General features: G+C 44.4%; 1 protein-coding gene across 11 annotated transcripts in view; it reads left to right on the top strand.

Annotated features, from left to right (window-relative positions):
* The window catches only part of IQCH (IQ motif containing H), a 119,418-nt gene that overhangs the window by 40,015 nt on the left and 65,176 nt on the right, over positions 1 to 14,227 (top strand). For 8 of the 11 annotated variants that reach the window (XM_073568909.1, XM_073568907.1, XM_073568911.1 and 5 more), the window contains 4 exons: positions 4,606 to 4,726; positions 8,758 to 8,895; positions 12,639 to 12,850; positions 13,273 to 13,815. In XM_073568909.1, coding sequence (XP_073425010.1) covers positions 4,606 to 4,726; positions 8,758 to 8,895; positions 12,639 to 12,850; positions 13,273 to 13,815 — 1,014 coding nt within the window. Of the gene's footprint in view, positions 1 to 3,869; positions 3,944 to 4,187; positions 4,385 to 4,605; positions 4,727 to 6,298; positions 6,426 to 8,757; positions 8,896 to 12,638; positions 12,851 to 13,272; positions 13,816 to 14,227 lie in introns of those variants that run through there. The other 3 variants (XM_073568916.1, XM_073568917.1, XM_073568918.1) reach the window with 3 other exon arrangements.

Here is a 14,227-nt window from a genome sequence, read left to right on the forward strand (position 1 = left end):
AATCTAAAATTCCATTGTGGCCAATGTGAAAACTACAAGATTTCTATTTTTATTATTAATACAGATTGAGCTATTTTAAAAAAAAAAATAAAAAAATATATGAAACTCAGAAAAACTAATTAAATCAATAAATCATTTTCTAATAATAGCTTTCCTTTAAGTTCAATTTATAATACGGAATATGTACTAAATTTCACATTTAGGCTGCGTTCACACGTCGCAGTTTTTTCGCGTTTTCGCGGCAGTTTTTAACGTGCGATTTTGACGCGAAAACGCAAAAAAACGGCATCCCATGCAATCCTGTGGGATTCCACAATGCTGTGCTAATGCTGCGGATTTTCCCGCGGCGTTATCGCATCTTTGAAAAATTTGCCGCATGCTCATTATTTTGCGGAATCACGGCAATTCCGCCCACATAGGAATGAATTGTTCTGCTTATTTTCCGCATGTGGCTGTGCCCACCATGCGAAAAGTAAGCAGAACATTTGCGGATGGTACCCACGGTCCGGAGGAGAGGAGACTGTCCTCCGGGCTCTGGGTACCATATCCCTGTAAAAAATAGAATTAAAATAAAAAAATCGTGTTATGTTCACCTTCCGATGTCCCGCGCAGCATCATAAGGCCTCATTGATGCTCCCGGCAGGTCCCGTTCCCAGTAAACCATTGCGATGACCTTCGCTGACGTCGCGTCTCGCGATACTGTAGCGGTCTCGCGAGACCGCAACGTCATCAAAGGTCATTGCCACAATGCATCATGGAATGGGACCTACCGAAGCATCGCGGAGGCCTGGGGACGCTGCGCGGGACGTCGGAAGGTGAGTATAAGACGATTTTTTAATTTTTTTATTACTTTTAACATTAGCTCTTTTTACTACTGATGCTGCATAGGCAGCATCAATAGTAAAAAGTTGGTCACACTCGTCAAACACTATGTTTGACGAGTGTGACCAACCTGTCAATCAGTTCTCCAAGCGATGCTACAGATCGCTTGGAAAACGCTAGCATTCTGCAAGCTAATTACGCCTGCAAATCGCTAGTTTTTCTGAGGGAAAATCGCGGGAATTTAAAATGCGATTTTCCCGCGGAATGGAATTCCAGAATTCCCGCGGTAACTTCTGCGGGAGTTCTGCTACGTGTGAACTTAGCCTTAAAGCGCTACTAGACTAACAGCCTTCTTAACATCCACACACTTTTATATTTTTAACAATGATAACAAACTGACGAACACTTCTGTCCCGATAATGTCTGCGGTGGGGGAGCATGTGACCAGATATCCAATTGTAAAGCATCTCGCATGGGAAACCTGCTTTTCTATAGGAGGAGGCTGACCCCATGCTCCCCCACCAGCAGCCATTTTTTTTTCGTACCAAAGTGCTGTACAGTTTGTGCTGCCTTAGGGTATGTGCACACGCTGCGGATTCTGCTGCGTTTACAGCACCATTCAAGTCTACCTATTTTCAAAAATGGATTAAAAACACACATGTGACATGCACAATGTGAACAAGTCTGTTGGACCATGTTCACTCCACCCTGACTGAAACACAAACAAAAAGCACAGAATGACAAATGTGCAAAAATACCTTGCAATAAGACATATAACAGTAGTCAGCAAGTGCTGATAAAAGGTAATAACAAACACAGGGTATTTAGTCTATACGTTTTTTTGCAAAAAAATGTATAACAAGCTGCCTCACCAACGTCAAGGTAACCCGTATTGAAGCAGTCCCTATCTAATGTATTTAATACCTGAACATATGAACTGTATCTAAATGAGCAGGATTAAGACAGGCGCTTTCTGGTATGGGCACGTGATGCAAGACAGCTCCTTATGTGCATGTCACACAAGAGAGGGGTGGGGTCTCTCAAATCATGCATAAGCACGAAAAAAACTGGATTAAAAACACACATGTGACATGCACAATGTGAACAAGTCTGTTGGACCATGTTCACTCCACCCTGACTGAAACACAAACAAAAAGCACAGAATGACAAATGTGCAAAAATTTTCAAAAATGCTGTGCACGTGCTGCAAGTTTTTCCGCGCGGATTTGCTGCTGGTTCAGATCCGCAGCATGTCAATTCTTTTTGCGGATCCGCAGCGTTTTTACACCTGCTCCACTATAGGAAAACGCAGGTGTAAAAACGCTGGGGAAATCCGCACTAAATCTGCAGGTAAAACGCAGGTCATTTGACCTGCGGATTTAGCCAAATCCGCGTGGAAAAATCCGCAGAGTAATCTGCAGCGTGTGCACATACCCTTCAAGGGAATCTATTTTGCTGTCTAATCTAAGAGCAGCTTGATATAAGACCTGATACCCTGATTTCAGTGATGTGTCACATACAAGGCTGTGTGTTGCGTTTTCAATAAAATAAGTTTATCAGCAGGAGATTATCGCTACAGGTCTAAAGGCCCTGTCACACATAGCGAGATCGCTGTGTGTGACATTGATCAGCGACCGGCCCCCCTGCCGGGTATCGCTGATCGAGCTCAAACGTCCTGGGCCGTTTTTTGATCGTTGGTCTCCAGCTGGCCAGCGCGCATCGCTGCGTGTGACAGTGAGAGACCAACGATCAGCGACGCTGGGAGCTGGTTTCCAATGTAAACAGTGGGTATCCAAGAGCTGCGCGGCTCTTAGATACCCACTGTTTACATTGGAAATCAGCTTGCTCGCTGGTCCTGATCGCTGGAGGGGCTGTCTATGTCAGGGTTCCCCAACTCCAGTCCACAAGGCCCACCAACAGGTCTTGTTTTCAGGATTTCCCTTGTATTCTACAGGTGATGCAATTATCACCAGGGCAATACTAAGGAAATCCTGAAAACATGACCAGCTGGTGGGCCTTGAGGACTGGAGTTGGGGAACCCTGGTCTATGTGACAGCTCACCAGCGATCAACTAACTATGTCCCAGCGATCCCATCTACGTCGGATCGTTGGTGGGATCGCTGGGACATCGATACGTGTAACATGGCCTTAAGTGTCTCTTGCCCCCTAGTCATCTGCTCTGCCTAACCTGACCCCCACAGCTAATTAGCACCTTTCTGCCTATGCACAGTGTACACAAACCTGCCAATCAGTGGTGTGGGCAGGGTTATACAGGGCTCAGCATTCTGAGCAGCGCTAGATCTGTATCAAAATGACAACATTCAGACCAGCAAGTGATACATCGCTGGAATTGGGGTCGCAGCCCTACATCATGCTGCTCTCGGAGTACATAGCAAAAACCTAGTGAGAGATTGCCTTTAACAAGAGAAGGTGGCACACTTTTTTAAATAAAAAGATCACAATGCAACTACTGAAACCTCTACTGGCAGAATAAGCAAATAAGCGACGTCCACACATGTGCGACTTGCCCTTTAAACACTATGTGACTACCGTGATCGCCGAGCATTGTACATGCATGATTGCTCCGTTAGTGAAATGAAGGCCACGCATCCCTTCTTCTGGCGCCATTGGGGGTCTCAGTGGTTGGACCCCCACTGATCTTGAGCTTATCACTTCTTCTATGGATCTGTGATGGGTTTGTTCCCAGTTACCCTATATTTTAATTTTCGGTTATAGATCACTGATGACATCGTGCTTTGATACCAAGCTGTCACGCAGCGTGTACCACCAGGAGTAACGCTCCGGAATAATAGACATTTCATGCCCTTGTTGGAGGTTGTCACGGAGGTTTACTTTCATTGTAATCAAATTGATGTTTCCGTTGCAATGTACTTACTAAACCAGTAATGGGAAGCGTGACAATTTCCCTGATCGGATGGGGAGGTAATTGTGTGTGTAGGGATGGGGATAATATTATACAAGAGAGAGGGGGGAAAAAAACTAGCCCGGAACTAATTGCCGGAGAGTTGGCGCTGATTGGAGTCAGCGTTCCTTACACCTAGAATCTGGGGACGCTCGGATGTGCTCCATCTGGGATGACAAGGAGAGGAGGATTCTGCTGGTAAACAAATTAATCTTTGGAAAGGTCACCATTTGTTTAAAGTTTTTATCCAGTGCTTGTCATGTGGAATGGGAGATTGGCTGTCATTTTGCTATGCCGGGGCGCACGGTGAGCCTCCGACATTGCTTCTCCACTCCGCACAAATCCCTGGAAACAGCTCAGTGCCTGCTTGCAATGCCATGGACGGCTGCGTTACATCTGTCTCTGGACAGGAAGCGAGGGCCACCGCTGAATTCCAATAAGATGGGCCCGCTCTTCTCTGCCTGGCCTTATGCCCACGTGCAAAGCATCAGGCAGACTGAGCCAGCTCCTATCTTCCTCTCTCAAACCCCCATCCTACCATCTTTTTTCTCCTTTCTGCACCGCTGATGTCACCCGCTCTGCAAAACAGATGTGGCGTTTGCAAAAGTTCTGCATGCCTTCCCCTACCACACCTGCCGGGTACATTTCCGATGAGGACCGGGGACCAGAAATGGCTCCGGCGCTAGAGGCAAAAAGGAGGCTTTTTCTAATATTGTGATACTCTAATGATGTCTTGTATAGTTTATTGTCTGGAGAGTTTCCAGGGAATATGTCACCTCTGCCTGATAGAACAGGACCTAGCAGAGATGATGTATTCCCGGCATCCGTGCATTCACCGGGTTAAATCTTGCTCCTTACAGGTGCCTATTGAGAGGGTTGCCAGAGGCCCCACCGTCAGTCATCTGTCCGTCCTCCCAGCCTCCCATCGTGTGGACGCCTCTCTGCCGCCACCACCAGTGCATGAAAAAGACCTGCAGAAAGGTGAGAGGTGTGAATACTGACCCCACGGCCACTACACGGGGGGATAATTACCACTAACTACCACCTGTTTTCCCTATGGCCAGTGACAGCATAATGTATGTGGGAAATTAGCACCGTCAGCTGAGATTAGGACATCCGATGCCCTCTCACAAACATGGAATTCATCAGTAATGTTTGTATTTATTCATTTTTATGATTTCTGTTCCAATGTCATCGGTGAGAAACATTCTTTCTGAAAAGTGCCAGCTAGTGTGGAATACAAGGAAGCCATTTTCCCGATTTTATTCATTCAATTTCCTATATTTTGAAGTATGTTCTGTTTACACTGGACTTGCTACATTTGTGCACTATATTACCTTCTGCTGAGTCCTTAGCATGTATAGAAAACACTAGAGAGCTTCTTGTGATCACTTATAGAGGTTATTAGGTAAAAACAAGCACATTTGCCATTTATGGAGGTTTTTTTAATTGTATAGTTTACTGCTCGTTGCCTAGGTTACTGGCCACCTCTGCAGACTATCGGAGGTGGCAAGTTTCCGAAGCCAGGAGCGCAACACAAGTTTATTGCTATATTGCTGGATCCAACCAGTTTCAGGACCCCTCCGCTCCACATATGTCGCCGTCCTGAGCTGTTAGGCCGGGTGCACACGATCCAGAACTGGCAGTGCTTTGGACACAACGTATGTTCGCCGCATTCAAAGCGCTGCCGTCTGTTGAACGCAGGTGACTCTGCATGTGTTCACCGCGTCCAATACATTCTATTGGTGAGATTTCTCTTGCGGAGACTCGCTTCTCTGCAAGAGAAATTGGCATGCTGCGGTCTGGAGAGATGTGACGCATGTCTGTCTCCGCGGGTGAGCCGCGGGCATCTGTGCACGCATAGTGGGCATGGGATCTCTTGAAATCCCATCCACAATGCTGTAACATCTGGACACTGCACAAGTACACAGCGTCCAACCCGCAGCAACTCCAGATCATGTGCACATACCCTCAGGAGAGGGTAAGCCTAAGGCCAGGGTTACACTTGTGAGAAACTCGCACGAGTCTCGCGTCTCAATATCCGGCACTTGGACCGGAGCGCTCAGCCGCATAGAAATACATGCAGCCGCACACTCCGATCCCGAGTGCTGGATATTGAGACGCGAGACTCGTGCGAGTTTCTCACAAGTGTGACCCCGGCCTAAGGAGAAGGATTGTGCATGTTGAATTGCAATGCCTAAGGCCTGGGTCACACCACTATAGTGATCAGTGCTATCTGATATTTATTGGATAGCACTCGGACTAATGTTATTCAGTGGGGTGCTGATGAACAATTTTTTTCAGTGGCAGAATCTGTCGGTGAAAAAAAACATGCTGTGATTTCACTCTGAACTGGGAAGATACTCTCCCATTCAAGTTTATGGGTGCAAGAAAAACCTCAAACTGCACTCGGATGACATCTGAGTGCAGTCTGATTACTGCACTCGCTCCGCTCCCGGCAGCAGTGCCAGGTATTTAGATGTGAGACTTGTCCGAGTGATCTCGGCCTAATTGTTATGTTTGCCAGGGAGATTTGCCTCTGGCAGCTGTGTAATCAGCTCTCCCTATTGAAAACATATGCACACTTAACTGAAGTGAGCGTGAATGTGTATGGGAAAGTCAACAATGAAAGAGCATTCGGCTATTGCTATCTAAGGTGTCTGGACGCCTTCACAAAATGGTAAATGCAAGCTGCTGTGGACCAGTCTGTACTCCGAGCAAGGGGCTGCAGGACTATTGCCCCTGCAGGTTCTTTTCAGACGGACCCTAAGGCCACATTCACACGATCAGTATTTGGTCAGTATTTCACATCCATATTTATAAGCCAAAACCAGGAGTGGTTCAATCAGAGGAGAAGTATAATAGAAACCCGTCACCACTTCTGTATTTATCACCCACTCCTGGTTTTGGCTACAAATACTGATGGAATATGCTCATCGTGTGAACATTGCCTAAAACCTTGCCCAAAAACAGCGCCACTCCTGTCCTTAGCCAGTGTGTGGTATTGCAGCTCAACGCCATTCCCTTCAGTGTCGCTGAACTACAATGCCAGATGCGACCCAGGCTGTTTTTATGTGTTTTGTTTTCAACTGTTCACAATTTGTTTCTGAAATATCAAGTGTATATAAAGTGTATTTAACTGTATTTATATTTGTTTTACAGTTTTAAAACTACCGTAAATAAATAATCTTTACTGTATTTGGACAACTTATTTTAAGGGATTTTCCTTAGTAAGTTTCCTCTGTCCACAGGACAGGGGATCACTGATCACTGGGGATTCGACTGCTGTGACCCCCGTTGATCGTGAGAACATAGCTCTGCACCCTGGCTGTGTGGTGTGGTCTAGAGGCTTGGATGCTTGACCGTTGCTCCTGTCATAGGGATTGCTGGAGAAAGCCGAGCAACCATTTCATAGCTTAATACTGTATTAATCTACAATGTATATTTTAAAGGGAATGTGTCACCAGATTTTCGCCACCTAATCTGTGAGCAGAATAATGCAGAGACAGAGACCCTAATTACAGCAATCTGTCACTTACTAGGCTGCTCACTGTATTTTTGATTAAATCACTATTTTATCAGTAGATTTTAAAGAAATAGTAAATCTGCTGAGAGGTAGTCCTCCATATTCATGATCTCTGTGTTACCCCTGCTCTCAACAATGATTGACAGCTTTCTGCCTATGCACAGTGTACATAATTAGCTATCAATCAGTGATGTGGGCGGGGTTATACAGAGCTCAGCATTCAGAGACCTGCTAGATCTGCAGCAGATAAAAAAGGGATTTTATTGAAATGTCAGAAAGTAGTCCAGTAAGTGACACAGCGCTGGAATCAGTGTCTCTTCCCATATATTATGCTGCTCTCAGATGGGGTAGCAAAAACCTGATGACAGATTCCCTTTAACTTTGTAAATATTTTGCATTACTCATACTTGTATTGTTGCTAAGATATAATTTGTGTTTACAGCCCAGTCCTGCATTCATAATTCTTCAGGAATGATGGCAATGTAATGTAGGGAAAGCAATGGGTTAGTTCACATGTTCATGGGTAATTACACAGCTTGATCAGTGTGTGGACAGGTATCAGTGGCTGTACCCATAAAAGCACAGGAGGCTTCAATATGAGCCACATCTCCGCTGCACCGTGGCCACCATGTGTGTATATACCATCATTTACTCACTACATTATAGTAGCCCAGCTAATAAGGCTTCTTTCACACACGAGTTTTTAAGAAACACTTATAAATGTCTCCATGAAAGTTAAGCATTTTTCTTTTTTTTTCTTTTGATTTGTGGGTTTTACATTTTGTAACATTTGAAATGTGCTGTTTTAGTGTTGTTTTTTCAAGTCTACATAAGGCAGTGAGGAAACGCCAGAAAAATTCCATACCCAGAGCATGCTGGTGTTGGGAAAAAAATACCATTGACCCCCAAGAGATTTACAGATCAAAACATTTTGTATAAATATTAATCTATATTGTTATATATATTTCACTTTGGACTATAGTTTCATTATGGACTTTGTGCAACTGCAGGCTGCAAAATCATGACAGTGTGCAATGCCCACGCTGTCACAATTCCCTTATCTTACCCAAGTGCATGAGTGGAAACATGACTGCTCAGATATATATAGTGGTGGTCATATACTGACTAGACTCTCCCCTCTGTTCTCAGTTTTCTTCTATTGAGAGAAGTCAGGAAAGTCTAGTCTGCATGTGACAGCAAGTATACAAATCGCAAACATGTGGTCAGGTGACTTACCACCCAGTGAATACAGGGGAATCCTGAAAGTTTCCGTACCGCACACAGCTACGATTCTGCAGTCACATACAGTGACTTGACTTCACATTTCAGCCCTGAAAGCGTCTACTCTTTAACCGTAAGGGAGGTGTCTGATTACAAACTGGTTGAATGGTTCCGATGAAAGCTGCAGTACTGTGAATACATTCTTGTATACAGAATTCACATTTTGAATATTTTCGATACACTTACTGAAATGCTCCTTCCTTAGGAATCCTGAGTCTGATACAGAGAGGCCTTATTCCTCCAGCTGCTCGTATTACCTTGGTTCCTCCTGCTATAAAGGAACAGCCTCTGCCCCTGCATGGTGTCCATGCAAGAAGAGCAGCTACGCTTATGCAAGGCAAAGGTAAACTTTGGGGGGGAAATGTATTTAAAAGGAGTCTGCTGGCAGATTTCTCCCGAGAACTAACAATGCCAGATAGTCCACCTAAAAACATCTGAAAACTATTTTTTATTGTTAATGAAGTGTGTGCAAATTATGTTGCAAATTTGCAGGCTCAAGCCAGGCAAGGAACATGTCCATGTGTTGAGTGATGGTGTCCATGCCGAACTGAAATCTTGCACATGTCCTGTTTGTTCCAGGTGCGCAGTAGGGTGTCTGGTGTGGGTAATGGCTTCACTAAGGTACTGTGGTGTATTCATGAGCGGATTGCTCCTCCCCAATCCGGCCCCCTTAGGGATATGATTGACAGTGATCTGCTATTTCACTGCAAACACAGCAGCCTATCAGTCACTTCGAGGAGGTTAGGAGGCAGGCAGAGGTGGAGGGAGCACTGTGCAAAAAGCCAGTCTCAATGACTCCTGTAATGCTGCTGCAGTGCAGTGTAGCGCAACCTTCACCAGGGGGTGATGGTGAGGGAAGAGAGGTTGCACACACAGCATAGCACCACTAAGCAGCAGCACAGGCGCCACCTGGTGGCAAAAGTGTCGTCAAACGAGCCGAGTCAGCAACAGTCAGGAAAAACAGGACCTGAGGAAAAATCAATACACGTGGTCAAATACAAGCCAGAAGTCAGAGCCAGACGGGAGCAGATATAACAGACGTGAGACAGTCAAACAGGTCAGAAGACAAGCCGGATCACATACCAAGAGGTCCAAGCACAGGGAGAAAACACTAAGACAAGCGGACTGGCAGGAAAGGGAAGTCACGGGAACAGAGTAAACGGGCAGAGGACAAAGCACGGTATCAAGGGGTTAGCTGCTCTAGCCTGGAAGCATGAACTATCGCTGACATTGGTCGGCAGGCCACAGCAGACTGAAATAGTCACACAGAACCCAAAATGAGGCAGAGAAGGTTAACCCCCACACGACCAGACCGTGGAGAGAATAACAAGAAACAAACCCCGGCCTGGATCATGACACTCAGGCTTATGCGTCCAGTGTATTCGGTCATGTTTCTTATTAGCCAATTGGCACAGGCTTAGTGTTGAAAATATTATTTTTTCAAGAATTACATCGAAGGTGGTTTGAGAAAATCGGTCAATATGTTTCTGGAGTTCATAAAAATTACTATGTGCTGCCTGTAACATAATAGACGTCAACTGATTCCCCATCATTATAACACTTTCTTTTTTTTTTTTACAACTTACACTCCCAAGCAGAACATACAGAGATTTTTATTATCATCCGTATTATTTTGAACCACAGAATTGCATTACTTCATTAGAAATTATCTTTATATTACCAATTACGCACTCTAGTACAGTAACCAAGGCCATCTCTAGAGTAAGATTTTCAACGTGACCAATACCCTTTTCAACACATTATTGTTGTTCTATCACCATAGCCTCTGATATTACTGCTCGGAATGACCATGGCCTTCTAATTATTGGTTTATATATGACCTAATTAAACAAAGCCCAACTGTCCGATCACTGAAAGAATGTCGGAGCAGGCAACGACATTTTCTAACTCCAATGTGACACCATGAGTCTGGATTCTCCTATTAGTTACTCTCATGACATAGCCACTGAGTTTGGATAATTTTCTGCTCAGAACATTTTTTACTGCTACTATATATTCAGCAAATTACGCTCACTGAGCGCTGAGCTTTTTTTTTTTTTTTAAAAAAAAAAGAGGGGTCATGTAAATGACAAGAAAAATTAGGGTTCATCTCCTCCAGATTTTCTCAGTATTTTTAAAGCTGCAGATATACAATAATACATGTGGTAGATCGGCTCACTTGGCGTCACATAGAAATAGACACAGGAACACTGTCTCTTTAAATCTTCCACTGGTTTATTAAAGGTACCGCATAAACCAGTGCAGTTATAGCAAAACAAAACGGCTTTTCTAGCCTAACAGGAAAACAAAACATATAGTATGGCACAGTCCGTATTGCTGTGGGATCAACAAAAGTTCAGCTTTCTTTATCATGAAAACACAGCAATGGACAGTGCACCTCCAGACATACCCCACACTGAATGAGCCAGAAGGCTGTGTATTTATCCTCTGGACTCCACCCACTCTACTAGCTAGCTGTTCACTCAACCTAGCCCTAAACATCGCCGATTAACCCCTCTCAGCACTTTGTGTCCTGGAGCGTTTTCCTAGGTTCATGTCACTGAAGCTAACAACCGCAGTGATACATATCTCTCCTCCAGTACTATTTCGCTGACTTTGTCACACACCATACAATACCTAAATAATGCTTCAATAGAGTAAATAATATCACTATCATATACTTCCCCTCTAAAAAGGCCAATATTACTCCCAATATTGTCCAAATTATATCGTCTTCTAGATCTGTAATGAGCAGAAGACACACAGGACTGTGCTGCTGCTATTCTTTAGCTGCACAGTTCTCTCTAGTGCTTCACAGACAACTGGAATTGAAATATTTTGCAGCTCAACCCTCCGGTCCATCTGTGGGATTAGTCTTCAGAGGCCTCAATGTAAAGGGTGCCCTGTCCAGCTGGCCAAACTAGTCATTACCATCTTGATGGATATTTATGGCTCTAGTATACAAGTTGGTAAGCTCTATCTTTGCATACATCTTAAGGGTTGTCTGGTCTTAGAAAAATTGCAGACTCCTGTATTCCCTAGGCAGATGGTGGTCACATAATAATAATAATAATCTATATTTTTATATAGCGCTAACATATTTCGCAACGCTTTACAGTTTGCACACATTATCATTGCTGTCCCCGATGGGGCTCACAATCTAAATTCCCTATCAGTATGTCTTTGGAATGTGGGAGGAAACTGGAGTACCCGGAGGAAACCCACGCAAACATGGGTTTGCAGATGTTGTCCTTGGTGGTATTCGAACCCAGGACTCCAGCGCTACAAGGCTGCAGTGCTAACCACTGAGCCACCGTGCACATGACTAAATGTATGCAATTTGCATACTTGCGGTCATGTGCCAACTAGACTCACCCGACTTCTAGTTGGCATGTAGTCATGTGACCACCCACCCGCATAGGGAACACAGGGGAATCATGACATTGGGTACACTGTCACGACTTAGCAGCCGGCAATCATATAGGGTGGATGCAGACTTTTCTTCTGAGATCAGACAACCTCTTTAAAGGGATTTTTATGCATATAGTTTCTTCAGCCCATAGGATTGTGCTATCAAAAAATAATAAATTCACCTCTGCTGAGCCCAGTGATTAGCTGCAGTGGTCACTCCTGCTATAGTCATGACTTCACTGCTGTAGCCTATAAACAATAAACTGGGAGTAGTATCAGAGAGACAGCGCTGGAGCAGGGAAAGGTGAGCAAAGCCCCCCCGTACACATGAGAATAATGTCAACCAAATAAACCAATGTCGACACGTTCGGCTGATGTCTATGGGGGCCCTGGACAATTGATTATCTGGGGATTTAAGGGTTCGGCATATCAGACGTATGGTCAATTCTTTTTTTCTCCAGGAGAGCAGCTGCCGCCAGATGTGTCTTTCTCATAGATAACACAGGAGTGCACCTGTGTATGGGAGAGGTAGCTGAGATGGCTCCTCGACAAACGGTCAGCCGAACCATAGTTCTGCCAACAGCTACCTAATGTAGCTGGCTCAAGACTATATACACCAGGTCCAGCGTGTATTATATATAAATCTCACGTTTTGTGTATTTCACCATCTTACAGTCAGAAATGCTATCAAGCCAGCAAACCCAACCTTGGAAGCGGAGCACATCCATAAGAACGCTGGCAGTCCCCGTGATGAATTTGAGCGTCCGATACCAGACAGTGCTGCAGAGATCGCTTCAACACCCCATAATGTGTCGGCCAAAACTACAAGGACATTTACCAATGTGATGTGGAGGGAGAAGCGGGGCGATGGATCTCCAGAGTCACAGGTAGTTGGTTTTAAAATCATATTATTTCTCCATACACAAACCATTGCACACAATGCTGTAGGGATGAAGGAGGACAGAAAATAAGTCACTGTTTATGCAATACATGTTTTAATAAAATGATATATTAGACCAGATACTGCCTACATATGTTGGTAACAGTCTCAAAAATGGTGCAGCTGTCAGACTAAAGTGATCTTGGTGAAAAAAAATGAAAGTCACCATGACAAAATCCTGACAGACCCCATTATAAGTCATTGGGGTCCATCATGTGTGTTACTATGGATCAGCTATGTACAGAGTAACATTTCATACAAATGCCACTTGCCACCTCATATTCCATCCAAAGGTAATGAATGTACCCGCTGATTGTTTTGTTGTTTGCTCGCTATGTGTTAGCTGGTAACACCATTCTCTGTTTCCAGGATGCATGGGCATTAGCTCCAGTTACTCCGGACACTGGTCACTGCTTCACCATCCATAATGGTTTCATAGACAACAAAGCGGCAGACTTTTTGGCCTTTAAACAGCATTACTGTCTCGGGTGGGATAGCTTTCTGCCCTTTTTGGAGAGCTTGCAGAAGTTGCTCCAGGGCTACGCCGTACTGACAGCAGTGGTAAATGGAGACAAGATGAGAGCAGCCATTCTGGACCAGCAGCTGGGCAGGACACCATCAGTATCCCAGCTTCTATCCGTCCTAGAAAACGGATCCTGGGTTCAGAATTTCCTGAGCCGCCCTGGACAGCGTTACAAGGGCAGAGATGGAAAGGCGGCCGCAGCTCAGAAGATCCAGGCCACATGGCGAGGCTACAGAGACAGACTGGCATACCTAGCTTATCGGCGGCAGAGGTGGGCCGCCGGCGTCATTGTCATTGCTTGGCTTCTGCACGTACAAAGAACCCGTGTAAAGAAAATGTTAGGAGAGTCCAGGGAACGTCATTTACGGAACTTTCGATCCCGAAGAAAGGTGAGCAATTGGTGGATTTTTCATCGCATTTAGCTCCATTACTGTACTTCAAGGTACAATACATAAAAATATTATTTATATAGAATTACTGGCATTTATAGTCATTAGATTTAAATAAGATAGCATAATATTTTGTATTTATTTTTATTTATTAGATTTAACAGTGAAAAAGGGAAAGCAGATACTTGTTTTTTTGTTTGTTCTTTTTATTAACATGTACAGTACTTCCGGCTTTGTCTTTATAGAAAGTGTAGCAGACTGTGAGATCTTATCGCAGCTCCAATGAATGAGAGTTAGTTTCATAGTCTCGTTTTCAGGATCCTCATCTCTTGGTCCAGACGCCGTGTCCTGTATTACACAGACTATATAGTGATTTGAACAGACACTATGTAATGCATGTACGTTTGCAAAC

This window comes from Dendrobates tinctorius, unplaced genomic scaffold (genome assembly GCF_039654945.1).
Source record: "Dendrobates tinctorius isolate UK_male_01 unplaced genomic scaffold, ASM3965494v1 ptg000022l, whole genome shotgun sequence".
NCBI lineage: Eukaryota > Metazoa > Chordata > Amphibia > Anura > Dendrobatidae > Dendrobates > Dendrobates tinctorius.